This window comes from Platalea leucorodia (assembly GCF_965183815.1).
Source record: "Platalea leucorodia genome assembly, chromosome: 6".
NCBI classification, from domain to species: Eukaryota; Metazoa; Chordata; class Aves; order Pelecaniformes; family Threskiornithidae; genus Platalea; species Platalea leucorodia.
In genome coordinates, this window is record NC_138828.1 from 46,474,571 (window position 1) to 46,493,169 (window position 18,599).

The window sequence follows — 18,599 nt, forward strand, 5'->3', positions numbered from 1 at the left end:
ACTACCTCCTTTCAGGTAGTTGTGGAGAGCAATAAGGTCTCCCCTCAGCCTCCTCTTCTCCAGGCTAAACAACACCAGGTCCTTCAGCTGCTCCTCATAAGACTTGTGCTCTAGACCCTTCACCAACTTCATTCCCCTTCTTTGACACACTCCAGCACCTCAATGTCCTTCTTGTAGTGAGGGGCCCAAAACTGAACACAGTACTCGAGGTGCGGCCTCATCAGTCCCGAGTACAGGGGCACCATCACCTCCCTGGTCCTGTTGGCCACACTATTCCTGATACAAGCCAGGATGCCATTGGCCCTTTTGGCCACCTGAGCACACTGCTGGCTCATGTTCAGGCGGCTGTCAACCAACACCCCCAGGTCCTTTTCTTCCAGGCAGCTCTCCAGCCACTCCTCCCCAAGACTGCAGCATTGCATGGGGTTGTTGTGACCGAAGTGTAGGACCCGGCTGTTAACTGAAAGATAATTCTGCAAAGCCTCACATTTTATCCCTAGCTAGATGATACCTTGTATGGACTTCTTCCTCCTCATAATGCAAGGGCTCTACAGCCCTTCCAAAGATTTTCTGGGGGGTGTTCCACTGATCCAAGGTGCTGCCCCTGTTGAGGGGGTGAGGGCTGTGTAAGTGACATACCCTATGTAGGTACATGGGCATATACTTATATACTATATACGCTGTGCAATCTTCTACAGTTCTCCCTTTGTAGTAAACCCTTTCCCTAATCCCTTCTAGGATGATTAGGTAAAAGCTACAGATACGTAGCTATAACATGTAGGACTGCTGAAGAGCTAGGGTAGGAATCCGAAGAGCAGGTACTCAGTATATATCATCTTGTTTCCAGCTTTTAAGGACACTGAGTTGTTATCGATTTCAGGATATTCACATAAATCACATAAATCACTTCCTTAAGTTATTCTCATGTTTCCTTTATGCTTTCCCATATTACTGTCCCCCTGTATGTGTGAACACAGGGAAGACTTAAGGGTGAATCCCCATATGCATAAATTTTGCATAAAGGTAAACTGGCACTGGGTACTTAAGTTTAGTAGTAACTTTACATTTACACAAAACTGTTGATTTTCAGTACAAGTAAGGATGAAAGAATCTCTTCCTTTGAAAATCATGTATGTTTGACAGATTCTTTTGGTAAAATAGAGGATTCTTTTTCAAAAATTTGTTCTTGTACCACTACACGGGGTCTTTCTACCTCCTACGTAGCCGTTGTAATCCCTACAAAAGTATTTACAGGATAATACATTACTCAAACTTACAGCTTTCCAGCTGCATTATACATGTTTGCACATCCATTGGAAAATTTTTGAGATCCATCGGACAGGACAGTATTAAAGTCAATCTGAAAGAACACAAAAAAAATATTGAAAAATATAGCACAAAAATGCCATAAAACTGCACAGGAAGAATGCATGAAAACACTGGAAGTCATTAGAAATAGAAGAAAATATATTTTTTCATTAGAAAGCTCTTAAAAGGGATGTATATTAGCTGAACCCATTTCACTCGCTCAGCCTAGTATGACAATGTGGAAAAAAATTATTACAGACTTTCAGAAAAACAGATTTTTCAGTAGGGTTGCCTAACTTTGTGGGAAGTCTAGAGGAATGCAACAACAGCATGCTTTTTTGTGCTACAGCAGAATTATTGTACTGTTACAGTATTTCAAATCCCTGACATAAAATTTACCCAGATTTGCAAGAATTTCATAACAGATGTCAGCTGCAAATCATGGTGGCAAAGTAATTTACGTGTTATTGTCCTAAAATAAGGTGCTTAAATTGTCAACACAAAGGTTTAAGATAACATTTTATGATATTGATGGTAGACTGAAATATGCCTGTAATTTTGAACTGCAGCTGTGTTTCACATTAGTCCTGATACTTCCTGTGAAATACTTTACAACCTACAGGCAAAAGAAGTATTTTTACATTTTATATCAGCACAATAAATTATCTTTAGAGTGATACTTCTCAGAGGAGTGAGAAAGAAGAATATAAGAGGTAAAGGCACATGTTTTTCCTCATTGGCCATGTTTAAGTATCCATTCACCATTCAGGGTCATGACTGCACCTTTCTTTTGCTAGAAAATATCTTGCATGAAAATATTCATTTATCAGTTCAGTTGATAGAATTTCTCGAAAAACACAAGGGGTTTGAGTTCAATTCCTTACACGTGAGGCTTTTGCAGAATGGTAGTGCTCTAATCCCTCTCTTAAACCCGTTCTCCTGTTTTTGGCATTGGGGCTAAAGGGAAGTGGGCAGTAGGCAGCAAGCATGGCTGTATATTTCTTTTACCCTACTTTTTCCCTCTCCAAAGCTTCTTGATTCTTTGTTACTATAACTTCTGTTTAGCCTGCCAGTGTCAGAGCTGCAGGGGGAGACTCCACAGAGGGAACTCAGACCCTGGCCCTATTCCCAAGCTATTAAAAATGGTTCCAAATGCAAAATCTGACTAGTAGGCTAGTAACATGGCAAGTCATTTCAGAGAAGAGACACCTGGACTTTATTTTGTGCTTCAGTAAATATTTTAGTATTTTATATTAAGTATTCATTGAATCAGGAACTGGAACCTTCTCATTATTTTCTTGTCTGAATTGTTCCAATGCAATTAGGGGAGGAGGAGACATTAGGGAATGAAAGGAAAAATCAAATTTAGAAATCTTTTTTTTTTTTCTTTTAATATCAGCACGTTAGCAATTAGCATGTCTCCCCTCATCAACTGACTCAAATTCACACAATAACTCAACTAGATGTCAATTGTATAATTTTAAGTCTGTTTCAGAAATTGTAATAGTTCTTAATTAAATCATGGCAACATAAACTTTCTGGCTCCATAAGAAACACAGGAGCTATCGGGCATCTGCTTTCATCACAGTCAATGTTTGCTTTTATAATTTAACATTATAATATTTCTCATGTTTGGTTTTTTTCCCCATTGCATGTGACCATGAACTTGGTCTGAATTCTGCTGAAGTTGCAATCAAAACTTGCTTCAGTTGAGTGGTGGTGTCTATACTCTGTGTTGTACGTATCTGGAGGGAGTAGGGCAAGGAGGAGATGTTATTTAATTAGAGTGGAACAACTGCCAGTGCCTGTCAGAGTGACTCAGATAGATAGTCTGGAGAGAATTGATTTAGCTTTACTTTCTACTTGGGTCCGGAGAAGGAATCCTTTTTACTTGCTTTCCATCCGTTTCTAGGGACAGAATACATGTTGTGACACTGAAGAATGATTATGTTCCCAGACTGGCAGACTAACCTCCTTTTGGATATGAAATGCTTGTAGGAATTTTAACCCAAACCTTTCTCCCTGTGTAAGCTTGACAAGACACTGCCCACTTGCACTGGAAGGAGGGAGGAAGGAGACTTCCTTGCCTGATACATCCACGCAAGTCACAAACATTTTCTTTTTCTCTTATTATACAAACTGTTTTACAGATTCCTGATGTTTCTTCAAAAAGCCCAATTACCTGTTAATGCAGTATCATAAAAGCATGCAAAGCAAAACACTAAGTGGACAAGGAGTATATTTATTTTGAAAAGTATAACATTTTGCACAAGTAGATCACTATTAATACCAAATCTATATCATGTCTAATGGGGCATTAGTATAATTATATCCAATGTGTCTCTCATTAGATCAGGTTTTTGAAGATAGTGGTAAAATGCCTACTAATGTCTATATTAATAAAAGGAAAGTGAGGAGAAGAGAAAAGAAGTAGAATAGCTAGATTTTGTCAATACTTATATGTGATTGCTGCTTACAGCTTCTTAAACCTTTCAAAAGTTTACTTTCCACTTTTCTCTCCATCTCCAGCAGTAAGTGAACTACTCCTTAAATCTCATGCTTCCTGAAACAGTACATGTTTCCATGTTGAAGTGCAACTGCAATATCCAGAAAGGAGAAAAAGAAATAACATTGGATTGTGATGACATTGGAGGCTACAGTGTGTGAAACTCGTACATAGGCCAGCTCAGATTGTAATACCCCAGGATTATTTGTTCTGTGCAAGTGTCCTAGCTCTTCTAGGCTCAGTAACTGTACTTTAAAATGAGATACTTTTCTTATTGTTTTTACTATGCATATTTCTAATGAGAGATAATTTTCTATTTTAGTATTAACAATGAACAGTAATGATGATAAAGCTCTGTATTCAAAACTCACATTTACTTTAGTGATAGCTCTGCATGTCTAGCAACTGAAGATATCCACTAGCAATTCTTAGGTACACTTTTCAGCTTCTATCTGAAAACAATCAGTTGATTAGAGACTCACCTGATGGAATAAAGTACATTTCCATTTTTGAAAATTCGCAACAACTTATTATCTGTTGTAACTTCATGAAAGTTGGCACCTTTTTCATTAGCAAAGAACAAATCAGGTTTCCAAATTGAATCCAGCATGGATGGATCTAAGTCTAAAGAGTCATCTGGATATTCACTGTATGCGAGACGTGGATCATTCCAATTCTGACGGAGAAAGATGTTCACTCGGTAATCCTGAATGAAAGAGAAAACAAGCAAAGCTTTACCAAGCATAGGGTTTTAGCTTTTATTTAATTTCTTAGCCATGTAATCCCCTGTCCATCTGTGGATAACAAAAGAATTACTTAGCTTAATGCCAGCATGATACCTATTTATATTAGCAGGGACACAATGGATAAAAACAAATATGCATTTCAGGGCAATTGAAAAAAATCCCAAGCTAAGGAAATCCAACCTCTGTGTACAGTTCATATAACTCCATATAACTCTACCCCTACAGTAGCTTTGTCTTGAAATCAAAATGAGAGAAGCATAAAAAGAGTTTTATGGAGTTACCTTTTTCTGCTCAATTCCTGGTGGGGAGGCATTCCCACTTCCCTCTCTTAGGCAGTGGGAATCTGTCCCACTGGAAGGAAACCTCAATTAATTTCTTTTCTCTCTCTCTAATTCTTACATATTTTAGACACACCACTTAGACTTACTATGCCTCAGTTCCCTAACGAAAATTGTGTGAGTAGTACCTTGCCGTAGACCTGTATGAGAAAGACACATATATTCCTTCTCTATTCAAATATGGTGAAGATCATATAACTCCTTATGATAAATTAGCTTAGGTACAAGTGGAGTCACCTTAATTCCTACAGATAGTCCTGTATTAATGAAAGGTGTTTTTATAGGAAAGATGAGTGGAGTGCTTCAAACTTCTGGAAGTCATTTTGGAGTTGTATATACTCTCTGTCAGAGACAATGTTGTATTTATGGCAGCACACTTTCTTAGAACTTTACCGCTCTGAAAGATGAGAATATTTGTTTTTTTAAAAAAGTGCATATTAGCATCTCATTAAATTATATCAAGAACTGAGAGAATTGAGACACTGAGCATAAGGACATATGGACTATACTTTTATTGGTCATGGATGATTTTCCTCATTATTTGCACTACTGCATTAACGAAAGAAGATAAAAATAAAATAGAAACAAAGACATGTTAGGTGTAGAGGGGAAACGGGAGCTGGTTGTCAGACCTTACGTGACACTTCTAAATGTAATAGAAGTAAATAACATCACTTGTTTATTGTTAAAAAAGACAATGAAAACTAATTTTAAAAAGAAAACTTTTTGAGTCAGAATGGGAAATGAAGTGTTCAAGGCTGAGCAGTAGAATTTGGCCAGTAACTATGGGTAGTAGTTATTAGTGGTTAGAATAACTAGTTAAAACCCCACTGGTATAGAAATAGTGGGTACTGTTGAAATTCCAATGTCGTATCAATATTTGGTCTAATGAAACTTGGAACATGTAGCCATACAGTTGTGAGAATCATGCCAACAGACATAATAATGGACGACAGGAACCTCAATATGCAACATATACTCATGAGAAGTAGTTTTTTATATCTTCAGCATCCTGCTGTTTTCGTCAATTTAATTACTCAGCATGAATAAGGGTAGCCAAATATGCTAAAAACATGCTCACCAAGCATTTATTTATTGATAATCAGAAAATACTGCATATCATACAGAGAAAGTCCCAGCAGAGGATTTTATATTCATATAACCTTATAAATTTTCAAGACAAAACCAGTAAGTGGAAAACTACACTTGGAGAATGAAATTAATTCAGATTATTGTTTTCAGCAGACATGAAAAAGTCTCTCTGACCAAATGGAACGATATAACATTAAATGCCAGGTGGAAAAAGCATAGGATTTGTTAATCAATTGCTTTTTAAAAAAAATTGTTCATTAATTTGTTAACCCCCCTTTCAGAAAAGGACTGAAAGAAATTTCCCTTCTTTTTCATCATGGCTAGTGACAGCCTCAAGAGCCATAAAAAGTTCTTAAGAGAAGCTGTTGGTATTTTTCATAATTAGCACCATGGTGTGACGAAACCCGAGCCAGGGATTTGTACTTTACAGATGTAGAAACAAGCCTTCTCTTTTTTTTTTTCTAAAGTAAGCCAAAACCCTTAGACAAGCTTGTGCCTCAGTGTTCATAGAACTGAGCTTTTGGTGTCTTCCATGCAGTAAGAGGACATAATACCCCCTGAGATACCCTTATTTTTTTGCATGATATCCCAGATATGACGTAGTACCAGTTCTCCAAACTCGTGTATAAAATCAAAAGGCCCGGAAGAAGCAGGATGTGGGAGTAGTGACGGCTCTTTCTGCCTGTCCCAACATGTGGATTTGTTGCACTGAAGGGAACATTAGCTCTAAACCTGGGGCACTGGGTGTGAGCACTGCAGCTCTCAGGACTTCATCTGCACTTCAGCCAAACCCAAGCTTTAGCTTTTAATTTGTGTAACCTGAAGTATGTCTATTTATTTTACTTTTCTCTGTAGAATATGATGAGTTTATGAATGGGCTTACTTATAAAGTAAGGGACTTCTCATATGTATAAGACAGAACAGGTGAAAAATGCCTAGCAGAAAGTTGAAATGAAAACAGAAAATGGAGAAAGACAAATGGAGGAATCTGTTCTTGGTTATATTAATCTATTCTGTATGTCAGTTTGCCTAAAGTGTATTTGTTTAAATTGTTTCCAGCTTTTAAGATGAAAAAAATCCTAGTTAAATTTTTCATTGAAGCAACTGCAGCTATTTTTCATTGTTCTCTTCCCTGGAAAGTCTGATTTAAATTGGCTCTCATTATTCACTAAAAAATCTCATAATCTATCAAAAGGAAAAAGATACATTTGACTGCTATTGTATGAAGGACAAGTATTAATCATCTCAGTTTATAATTACACATTGTGAGCATAAGGCTATAACTGCTTTAAACAAGTAGGGCTGTTGGATGCAAACACAGACACCAGAATTAAACTACTAGAATTGATTTGTTTTCTTACATGAGGATTACTATTCTCATGTGCTACTTGTCTGGAGGGGTGACTCCTAACTCAAATAACTCTGTGCTGGGCAGGTTCCTTGAGGGGAGAGAGAAATCATCAGTTAAGTTGTGGTGACTTCCACAGCCACTTGTGTAACCTCAAGGCTGCCATCGTCTGAACAGCTGCTGTGCCCTGGTTCTACAGAATGAGACTGATTTATGGGTCTTCCCTTGCTCCACTGTCTTTTGAAACACTTAGCCACAGGGTGAACTTTCTTAGAGGGTCAGTATACTGTTCATCTGCTTCATAGGGCTCAATAAAATAAAAATTGGGAGATCAGGTAATTGCTTTTTGCTGTCCATGCTGAGGCCAAGGCCATTACGGACTCCAGTACTAGCATTTTGATAAGCAATGTTGAGCACACAGTGAAATGCAAAATACTCACAGAATATGTTGATTTCTTCTTCATTATACTGATACAGATAGAGCTATATTCCTATAGCATACCGAATATAGCTAGAATGCCTTATGGAAACTTTTGCACAAATCCTCAAGATATTAATTGCCTGACTCTCCCTGGTTCTTTTAATGCATTTTTTAATAGGCACTGTATTCCTTTAATGCATTTTTTAATAAGCACTGTATGTGGAAGCCTTCTAGATATGAGAGAGAGATATATCATAGAATCATAGAATGTCCTGAGTTGGAAGGGACCCACAAGGATCATCGAGTCCAACTCCTGTCCCTGCACAGGACAACCCCAACGTTCACACCATATGTCTGAGGGCATTGCCCAAATGCTTCTTGAATATTGTCAGGCTTGGCACCATGACTACCTCCCAGGGGAGCCTGTTCCAGTGCTCCACCACCCTCTGGGTGAAGAACCTTTTCCTAATATCCAACCTAAACCTCCTGTGGCATATGTCCCTGCTGTTCCCTCGGGTTGTATCGTTGGTCGCCAGGGAGAAGAGATCAGCGCCTGCCCCTCCCCTTCCCCTTGTGAGGAAGCTGTAGACCATGCTGAGGTCTCCCCTCAGTCTCCTCCAGGCTGAACAGACCAAGTGACTTCAGCCGCTCCTCGTACGGCTTCCCCTCTAAAGCCTTCACCATCTTCATCGCTCTCCTCTGGACACTCTCTAGTAGCTTTGTATCCTTTTTGTACTGTGGCACCCAAAACTGCACACAGTACTCAAGATTATATAGATATATACATACACTCGAGATAATATATATATATATAAAAGCAAATATCCAAATAGCCCTTCATTTGAACATTGCCTATCACCTGCTCTCATAATTTTTGAATTTGCACTAAATCATCAAATTTTCATGCATAAATGAATAATCTTCCAGACCTCTACTTATTGCAGTTCCAAATACTATTATAATTTTGACTAATATACCCATCTAAGTGAAATCTAGATTTGTCTTCTGTGTAATATAGTCAAATGATTCTTGCTTTATTTGTTCTAGCTCACTGTAAGATTTTAACAAGAAAATCTTACGGACTTTCCAAGAATACTGCTAAGACTAAATTTGAAGGCACTGTGAGAAATATTGTTCTTGTGAAGAATTTTGTTTTATACTGATAACTATGGCAATTTTTTGTTCATGTCCATTAAAGATCTGTATTGAAAAATACTTGAGTTTCTGGTGAAGTTGTAAAAAATAGCATAGAAAGCAGATGCATTTACTAAAGTATAAAAGACAAAGATTTGTTCATTAAGTTTCCACCAAATTATAGGAAAAATACAAAGACTTGTTTGAATATATTTTTACTAATTTTATTAACTGTATGTATTGCAAGTGCTTGAAAATCAACAAAGAGCAAGGCCCCATATTTGTAGATTATACACATGCACAGACTAATAGCCCCCCAATGGTTAGATTTCTCCCTTTCCAGGTTTCTATGGCTGTTGCTAACAGCTGCATTGGACATAATGCTGGAAAAGCATTTTGCAGACAATGGCACAGACTGGAATTTACTTTGTTGTAATGAAAGCTGAATATGATCCTCTGTACCTGAGAAGTTCTCACAGATGTATTGGGCAGACCTGCTCATGTGAAGGCTGAAGTGAGGTATGAAAATTAGCAGGGTGACTTGGAGTAAAAGGCAGGCAGAACTAGAGGGAGCTAGTAGTGGCATAGGGGAACAGGGAATAATTTAAATTATTTCAGTAGATGTTACAAGGGAGAGGAATACCTATCAGGAAGAATAAGACCCAAGGGAATCCTGGCCTAAAAAAGTAACTAATGTCTTGAAAAGCCACTTCAAAATAAGTTTAATTTTGTAACTATAGTGGGCTATTTGTTTTATTGAATTTGTTTATCACCTCATAGGGAATGAGAGTATTTGGTCATACAGTTATGTGTATGTTATCATTCCTCTCCCTCTATCCATCCCCGCTGACCCCCCTCCCCCCCAAAAAAAAGTCATCAGGTGCTGAGTTATGAGGTGTTCAGGCACTAGTGGAATAGTAGTAGTAGTTTCAGCATAGCATCCTTGGCACACCAGCCTAACAAGGAATGCTGTAGAGCGTATGTCACTTCATTTTCTGTTTTGTTTTTTGGGTAAATGAAAAACATCTTTGGCCTTTATTCTACAAAATATTACAATTGCCTTACACATTTTATCTTCAAAATACTTTTACTTCTTAACCTTGATGTAATTTGTTGAACAGGTTGCTTGCAACAGGTTAATTAAAAGCCCTTAGCAATTTTACCTTTTATTAATTTAATTTTTATGTAATACTGTGGAAAATAAGAGTTAGACTTAAGACTAACTCTACAACTGGAAGATAAAATGGAAAACTAAGCAGAAAATGGTTATTTTCTGAACCAGATGAGTTCTGCACAATCCAGTATAGTACTAAACTTGTTAGTGCTATGGATCAGCAGTAAAAACATAATACTAACATTTTTATTTTGCGGTTTCTACAATGAGTTTTCCCCTTGCAACATATGCTTTCCTGGTTTATCATAGCTAGAATTTTTTTTTTTTTTTATTTAGAAAATTTCACAAAAAGTGAAGGATGATTTTAGGTTTTGTTATACTGATACAAAGGTAGTAAAATGTGGGGACTTGATGGATACAGATGGTTTGTCATAGTTGTCTTCTCTCGCAAGTTGGCTTTCTTGTTCTCATTGCTGTACATGAAAAGCTACTATGTTACAGAACACATTAATAGTTTTAATTTTTGCTAGTGAGATTTTCTAAAGTTGCTATCTCAGTCTCTGAAAAACATGCAACTTGACATGCTTTTTATTGCTGCCTTGATTAGTATAATTAGACAGGATGCCCTGTGGCATATTAGTACTTCATAGTAATAACATCTTTCCATTTTAAATTCGTTCACTGCCCCTAAGCACTATGCCTGCACTTTAGGTAACCTAATTACTTTGGGTAAATTTATAGAGTTTCCTTAGTTTTCCTTTGCATATCTGAAAATTTCGGACTGGACCCAAAGCTATTCAGGTAATTATTTCAATATGCCTTTGATGAAAATTCCCTAGTAGAGAAACTCAAATATTTAAACTTAAGTAAGATTCTCAAATTGGTAAGTCATTTTTCATGCAGGTTACCAATGTCATTGCAAAATCAAAGTAGGAGAAGACCCTTGAAATTCACACTGACATTTGAGAAATGTAAATATAGTTTGTGCGATCTGAAGGATTCCCCTGTATTTCCTCATGCTTAATAGGTGGAATTCCGTGATTACGGAGATTATTTATGGTGAGGCCTCATCTGTAGTCATGCATGTTCAGAAAAACAATATGTAGAAGATGCAGAAAAGGATGATATAGGACTGGACAGGATAGCCAGTTCTGAGAGAACAGACAGGAAAATTTTGATTTCTTTAAACTGGTAATACAAAGGACTTGTATTATGACTTGATTGCCATCCGTAAATATACTGAAGAGTAAATACTCGAGGGAGAAAACATTTTAAATCTAAGGACAAGAACATCCTTAATTATCAATAAATTTCGGTTGGACTGAAATGGCTCATCCTTCTGCTTATCATGCTAATAAACATCAGTGATCTTTTCACTGGCATGATTTATTATTGCAAATAAGGGGACACTTCTTTATTTTTTTTTATATTTTTGCATTATTACAGGTCTGAACTGCAGCAAGGATAGTGCATGTATCTATGCTGTATGGCAGTTCAATTAATGAGTGAAAAAAAATTGCAACAGACTCCATGCTCCACCATTAACAGTAACTCATTAATTTGTCAGAGATTTACCATAGCAGCTAAAAGAAATTAACTGTGATTTAAATTGATCACTGAGTACTTAACTTTAATTGACACGTCAAATCTGTGTCAGAGTAACAAGATTTGACTAATGCCAAACATTCCTAAGAACATGCTTTTCTGTACTGAATAGCTGTAGGGCATTCATTACAAGAAGCAATGTAGATATGCTGTTGATTATGATAAAGAGTTTTTCTGACTCACAGAATCCTTTCTGATGATCTGTCCCTGGATGATTCCATATGTGGAAGCTCTCTTTCCAGAACTGATTTTGGCAGTGGGTAAAATTAAGGGTGACCTTATTGCTCTCACTCTGGAATTGCAGAACCCATAGAGATGCTGGGAGCAACTGCAGTACTGCACCACTCCCTCAGTAAGAAGCAATTTTGTGAATTTTCCGTAACCACAGGATTCCTCCATCAGAAAGGAATATCTTCATCGATGGGCCTTAGGAGAAAGCCTTCCTCTTGCAATTTTTCTTTCTAATCCCATGACTCTTGCAATTTTGTTGTATAAGGGCAAGTACACAGTTCCATACATGAAGACATGGAAAACTTTCCTGTCTAATCCTGCCTCAAGTTAGTTGGCTAAGCACTTCAATGGTGATTAGGATCTCTAGATTTGAGCCCTTGCAGGCTGAGAATGAGCAGTAAGGCCTGTTCGGTTCCTGGATAAAAGCTCTAATCCTAGACTAGTTTGAAAATGGTGGGTGCTCTTACCCCCTCCATTAAGTAGGACAGGCCAGATGGTTTAGGGATTTGGGTGACGGCTAACTTGCCTCTGATCTCAGGAAGCTTTAGGAAATTATTTGAGCTATACAGAAAAGATTGTTGATGGATTTTGGATGAAGAGCTCTCTCTTTCTTGGTCCATGCATGTATAAAAGCAGATTTTAAGGTGTTCATTAACATTTTTAATCTTTCTGGGTTTTTTGTTTGGTTGGGTGGTTTGGTTTTTTGTTTGTTTTTCTTATGCTTCTGAATGACTAAGTATCCAGGTGGGTGTCCTGTGAATAGTTTTGTTAAAGTTTTATTTAAATTTTGCCTAATTAATTTGCAGAGTCTGACTCGAATAACTGCGCAGCAATACTCATATTGAAGTCAATAGAACTAGAACTTGGCAAAGAACTAGTTAAAACTAGGACTTCAAAATTGCTACCTGTAATATCAGATGTCTCAGATTCCCTTACAAAATAAAAAATCAGAGTTCAGCAAATAAGTGTATACACTACTTGTGCACCAAGTGCTCCTCCTGGGTGTCTCACCTGCTTTCATAACCTTGAAGTGATATGGCCTCTGTTAATGTTCTACCTGGGACAGACAAATGTCACTTGCTTTCTTTTATTCTGGGTTGAGTAATATCTCACTCACCATCACTGCTAACGGTTTGGAGGATGAGAACTGTCCTGTCACTACTCCAGTTCAGTCTTTCCCTTACTGAAAGTATGGAGTGACTTACAGGATGCTTATTAGCAGAGAGCTTCATTGCAAAATGGACAGGTTTAGTTAATTTTAGTAGAGTTTTTTTTTCCTGGTTTATTATCAGTAGCAATGACTACTTTAGTTTCTGTGCTCACAAATAATTATCATATCAAAAGTCAAAGCTAGTTAATATCTAGGATATTTACTCTTAAAAAATTAATTAAACACAGTACTGAAATACTGTGTAATAACATTTGTCACAGCTCTTACTGCATGTCCTAGAATATTTATTAATTGCAGATTGAATATATTACTTCCATTCTTAATGGAAGTTGTGTGCTCTGAACTCCTAATGCATCACAGTAAAATCACACTTTGCAACTTGTTCAATATAATTGCTTTTTTAAGCTTTAGCTCAGGGGTTCTTAAAATGTTTGCACTTTCAGGCAGTAGTATAAGGGATTCGATGAAAATGGACATGACAATTACATGAACAAACATCATGCACTAAGCCTTTGTCTTTGCTGATCTTTGCCGATCTTTGCCATGTTCTCAGTTGACAAAAGATTCTGTTTTATTTTTTTTTTCCTGCAGATAAATGATGTGTCCCTGAAGATGCTTTTGCTCTAACAGCAGAAGGTATTTCTTGCTATGTGAAAAGTTGAGTTTTTCTGAGATTATTCATTTGTTCAGATGAATTTTTGGTGCTATATATTTAGTGTTGTTATTAATACATTTTATATCTTAGCACTTAGTATATGACTAGTTTCAATGAGTGACTGAATGGGCTAATAGTAGAAGTCTTTATTGAAAACACGTATTTGAAATCATCCCATTTCATCTCCTCAGGGAAATATAACCTAATTAGATCAAACAGGAATTTAGGAATTCCATACTAACTTTCCCTGCAGCCTTTCTTCTGTTGGTAGGTAAATATGACATTGTCTAGAATAGGGTAAATAGGGTAAAATAAAAGGTAAAGCTGAACTAGTCCGGAAGCAGGGCCTGCTAACTCCAGAAGCTTAAACACCTGATAAAATGGGCTGTGGGAAGGGATGTAACTCTAACTTTAAACGAACTTGATTAGATATGAGTTGTCTTTAAATCTATTGGTAGTCATGAAGCGCACCAAGTAGTCTGTCAGGAAAATCATGTTGTTTTAGAGGTTCTACGCTGATGCTATGGCAACACATAAAAGTTAACATGGATTTGAACTGTACCAGTACTGAGGAGAAAGAGAACAATTTGTTTGTCTACACAAAGATATCTAGTGGCATTTGAAAAGCCCTAAGATATTCTGCCTTTTGGCTGCTGGTTCAAAAATATGCATGTCTCCTGCAATCCTATGATGTGTCTACTAGCCTAGATAACCCAGGGACTCTTAGGGATTATTAAGGCCACCTCTAAAAACACTAAATGCACTTAGGCAACTAAATAAAAATTGAACAGGCATAAACTCTATTCAGGACCCATTTTCTAACCTGCTCCTTTCATGAAGAAATTAACTTTGTGAACCAGTGCGTGTGGGTCTAGACGAGTAGCAAGGGAGAAAGAAGACATATCAAGTTCATGGGCTTCCACTAGGTCCATGATGAAGGGGGTGGAAGTAGAGGTTACTCATTGAAAAGCCAATCCTAACCTTATTTTGGTAGATCTCAGATACTGTGGTTTGTAATACTACCGTCATACCAGAACAGTAGTCACAGGCACAAATCTGAAACATTTTCCCTACATTTTGCTAAGCTGGGAAACAGTCTTGTTACACTGGTCTAGTATAAATATTTAAAGTCTAGTATAAATATTTAAAAATTGCAATAAAATTATCCAAAATTAATAAAAGACAACCAATGTAAAATATAAACAAATACTTTTAAAAGTGTTGTGTTATATATATGTATTATAAATTATATATAATATACGTTATATCAAGGCATGCAAATTATGTATTTTATATATTCAGTTTTCTGAAACTGTAGAGTAGCCAGTTTCATAACGTTCACAAAAATAAGGAAAAATATGTTGCAAAACAGGGAACTAATAAAGACTGACTAGAAACATAAAATTTTCAGTATTCTGTCCCTTCAGTCCTACTAGGAGTCAAGTAGCTAAACCCTCATTCAATTTAAATCTATAAAAGAAGACAGAGCAACTAAAAAGATTGTGAGAGATCCCACATATTGTAGCACACAATGTTTGTAGATGGAAAGCAGACTAGAAATCTTTAACTAATCCTGTTATGCCAATAAATTACCTTTCATATGTTCCTATACATTTACATTTTGGAAATCTATTAACTGAAAAAGAAATCTACTGACTGAAAGATCAGGCAATGCAAAGACTGCTTGTTTTTTCAAGCAAGTGAATAAATTCGGATTCTCCAGAAATGGTTTTGAAGATTATTGTTTTCATAATTAAAAACAGGTAAAGAAGAAATAGTGAATACATACTTTTTCTCAGTTGCGTGTATTCAAGGTATTTGTTTTTAATTCACCTTCAATATCTTCATGATTGTGTTAAAGTGTTTGATCAATATCTGTTCATACTGGCACACAGTCTCCAACAAGAAATGCCTTGATGAGGTAGCTGGCTGTTTTTTTCTGGGAGAGAAGGATATGGGATTAAATTTGCTCCTAGGGCTTGTAATGTTTTGTAGAGGCTTGCAAGTTGGCACCTTTCTGAACTGTGGAGAAGGCTGCAGCTAGAGGGAGCTGATTTTTGTTGTCTTCCCTGTGTCGAAAGCCCTGGGTGAAGCTATTGAGAAAGTAAAAGCCTCTGCAAGCTGGAGCACTAGAGGCAGAGGAGCAGAAAAGCCTGTGAGCTGGGATTACCTGCAATTTGGAGAGAGGGAGGAAGGCAACAATCTGTAGATCACTGTCTAGAGACACCTGTCTGGTGAATCTGGATGGCAGGGTAGCGCTTCCTGGGTAAGATCGTTAATGAGCTGAAGGGACAAAGGAAAGTGCTTTGGGATTGAGAGAACATACAGAACCCAGTTTCTGTGCTATAGGAGATGACTAGGCCTGCTGAAGTCTACGTGATAAGTGAGACAGATTTTGAAGTCATAAGGGTTATTTTGTGCTGTTGAAGAAACCAAACTGTCTGAGAGATGCTGAGTTTTACTATTGTGTAAATTGGCATGAGAATCTAGAAGGATTTACGGTGAAAAAAAAATGATCTGGCACGATCATTGTAATGACAGTAATGACACAGGGAGGGGCAAGTCAATAAAAAATGCATATCAACACACACTTTGCTGTGATCGTTTTGGCTTTTAAAGAACATTACAGCCTGAATCACAATCTCATAACACCTCTTGTTCTACCAGCTGTTAATGACCATATTTGATAGCATGCTGTGTATTCTCTTTGGAGAAAGAAAAAGGGTCTGAAGAAAAGATTCTTACAAACTCTTTCAATAAATTGTATAATTTAACTGTTTAATTTTAAAGTATTATAAAATGGTTTCAACTTTTTTGGATATGATTTAGGATATGTCTTTGCAGTGTGGGTACGATCTATAAAAGATCTGAGTGCACAGCTCTTTCATGCTGAGTGATTACTTTGGCTATTGTAATTAAAAATGCACACCCAGAGTGCATGAAGTACCAAGTATTCAGAATAGAATGAAGACATGAGAGCAGAACTGAATTTTTAAATGATGCCAAAATAACTCAAATTTATTGAAGGAAAGAACTTCAAAGTTAATGTTTTATGTAAAGTGTTTGTAGTGGAGAGCTTTTCCAGCACATATTTACTACACTTGAGAACAGAAATTAGGAACAAAGGTGACAATCTGAAAATCCTTTATTTTCTTAAATAAAGGTTCATTTAACCTAATAATAAATAAACGTTCATTTAACAGTTATTCTAAAGTTGACTGTAGCTTTTGTTTCTGTAAATGAAGTGTTAGTAAATTGCAGGTTCGTGCAAAAATGAGGGAGAAAGGCTATATTCTTACAGTGATAGATGGGGATTCATGGACTTAACTCCTGTTAGCGTTAATGGGAGTTAAGGACAAAATCACCATATATCATGATGAGATTTATTTCCATTGCTTAAATACACATCATGAGGCAGCTACACTAAAGATATTTGAAAAATTATTTCTTTTGGCCTAGTATTTTGATTTTTTTTTACAATGTCTTTACATTGGTATGTGTCCTTTTAAATTAAAGAAATATGAGTGTTACATAATCATAACTTCAATGTAATTAATCTTGTATGATTGCAACAAAATATGAAACTTTATAAACAGCATACCTCATACAATGTGAACAGAGCTATGTAGTGATGCCACAATCACCTCATACAATGTGAACAGAGCTATGTAGTGATGCCACAATCTTATTTTCACAGATCCTCAGATTTTCTACAATAGTGACTGAATAGATCTCAGCTTGCAAATTAGTTATATCTTCACAGCTTTTTCTGGGTAATGCTGTAATTGCTATAGCAGGATATAGACTTTTAGCAACAGGTAACCTGGTAGCTGCTATTCAAACAGATTGAAAAGACTAATATAAAAATGTAAAAGTAAGTAAGAAAATACTGGAGGGGATGGGAGTAATGCCATGGGCTTTCATAGTGCAGTGCTGTATAAGTCATAGCTTTTCCTTTAAGTGAAAAAGAGCAGTCAGAGAAAGAAGAATCAATGGAAGCAAGCATAAGTAAGAGGTAATAAGAGGTGTGAACTTTCCTCCAGCTTTTTTAGATCAAGATCAGATGGGTGTAGGTAAACTCAGGATGTAAAAATTTGGCTAAAGGCTAAGTCTCCCTTGGAATGAGGAGATAAAGATTCTGGAAGAATCTTTCATAAGGAGTGGCATGTAAAGAAACCATTTGGGTTTTAGACAGCATTAGAACAGGTGATGGATTATAAAACAAAATTGTCTGCTGTAGAAAGTGATGTAGGAGGTCCCTTCCAGTCTTCTGTTCCTAATAATTGAAATATGTGGCTATGAGGAAATGGAAAATTTGGTATCTTTAAATTGAGCTGTTCAGCTTTCCATATTGTACAAAGTGTTTTGTAAAGTCTTTAAGAATGTTTGTTAAAACAGACCAGAGAGAATGAGAAAATTATTTCCTATAGTATGTCTGGAAGAGCTGATCGTAACACCTATCCTAGTAAATATTTATCTATTTTAGATAAAACAGAACAATTACTCCTAGGCTTAGAGTACTAAGGCAACTGTAGGCCTGGATTCAGTCGTTTCTTCAAATGAGGCAAAAAATATTCAAAGCTAGGTTTCCCTTATTGTAAGTAAGAATTTAAGAAAACATTGCCCAGCATATAAGTGTAAAACTACCACTGATGCCTGTTCCCTAGACCTATGAAACAATCTCTGACTGACATGTTCTAAAATGTTTACAGAATTGGGACCTGAAGTTGGTATAGATTGTTGTGTACCTGATTTGACATTTCTTCCGGGACTATGAAGTCAAAGCAGATGATACAGTATGCGTCTGGTGGTAGCTGAAGAGAGATTTTGTAGGTGCCCAGCTTGAACGAGTAGATACAGCCACTCAGCTTTCAGCACTAGGCCTGAGGTAGTGGAGTATTTCCCATGTTTTGTGTGACAGTCGGAACTG

General features: G+C 36.8%; 1 protein-coding gene across 2 annotated transcripts in view; it reads right to left on the reverse strand.

Annotated features, from left to right (window-relative positions):
* The window catches only part of GLRA3 (glycine receptor alpha 3), a gene marked incomplete at both ends in the record, with an annotated part of 92,660 nt that overhangs the window by 38,139 nt on the left and 35,922 nt on the right, over positions 1–18,599 (reverse strand). For both annotated transcript variants that reach the window (XM_082316424.1, XM_082316425.1), the window contains 2 exons: positions 1,278–1,360; positions 4,297–4,520. In XM_082316424.1, the coding sequence (XP_082172550.1) occupies positions 1,278–1,360; positions 4,297–4,520 (307 nt within the window). The remainder of the gene's footprint in view (positions 1–1,277; positions 1,361–4,296; positions 4,521–18,599) is intronic.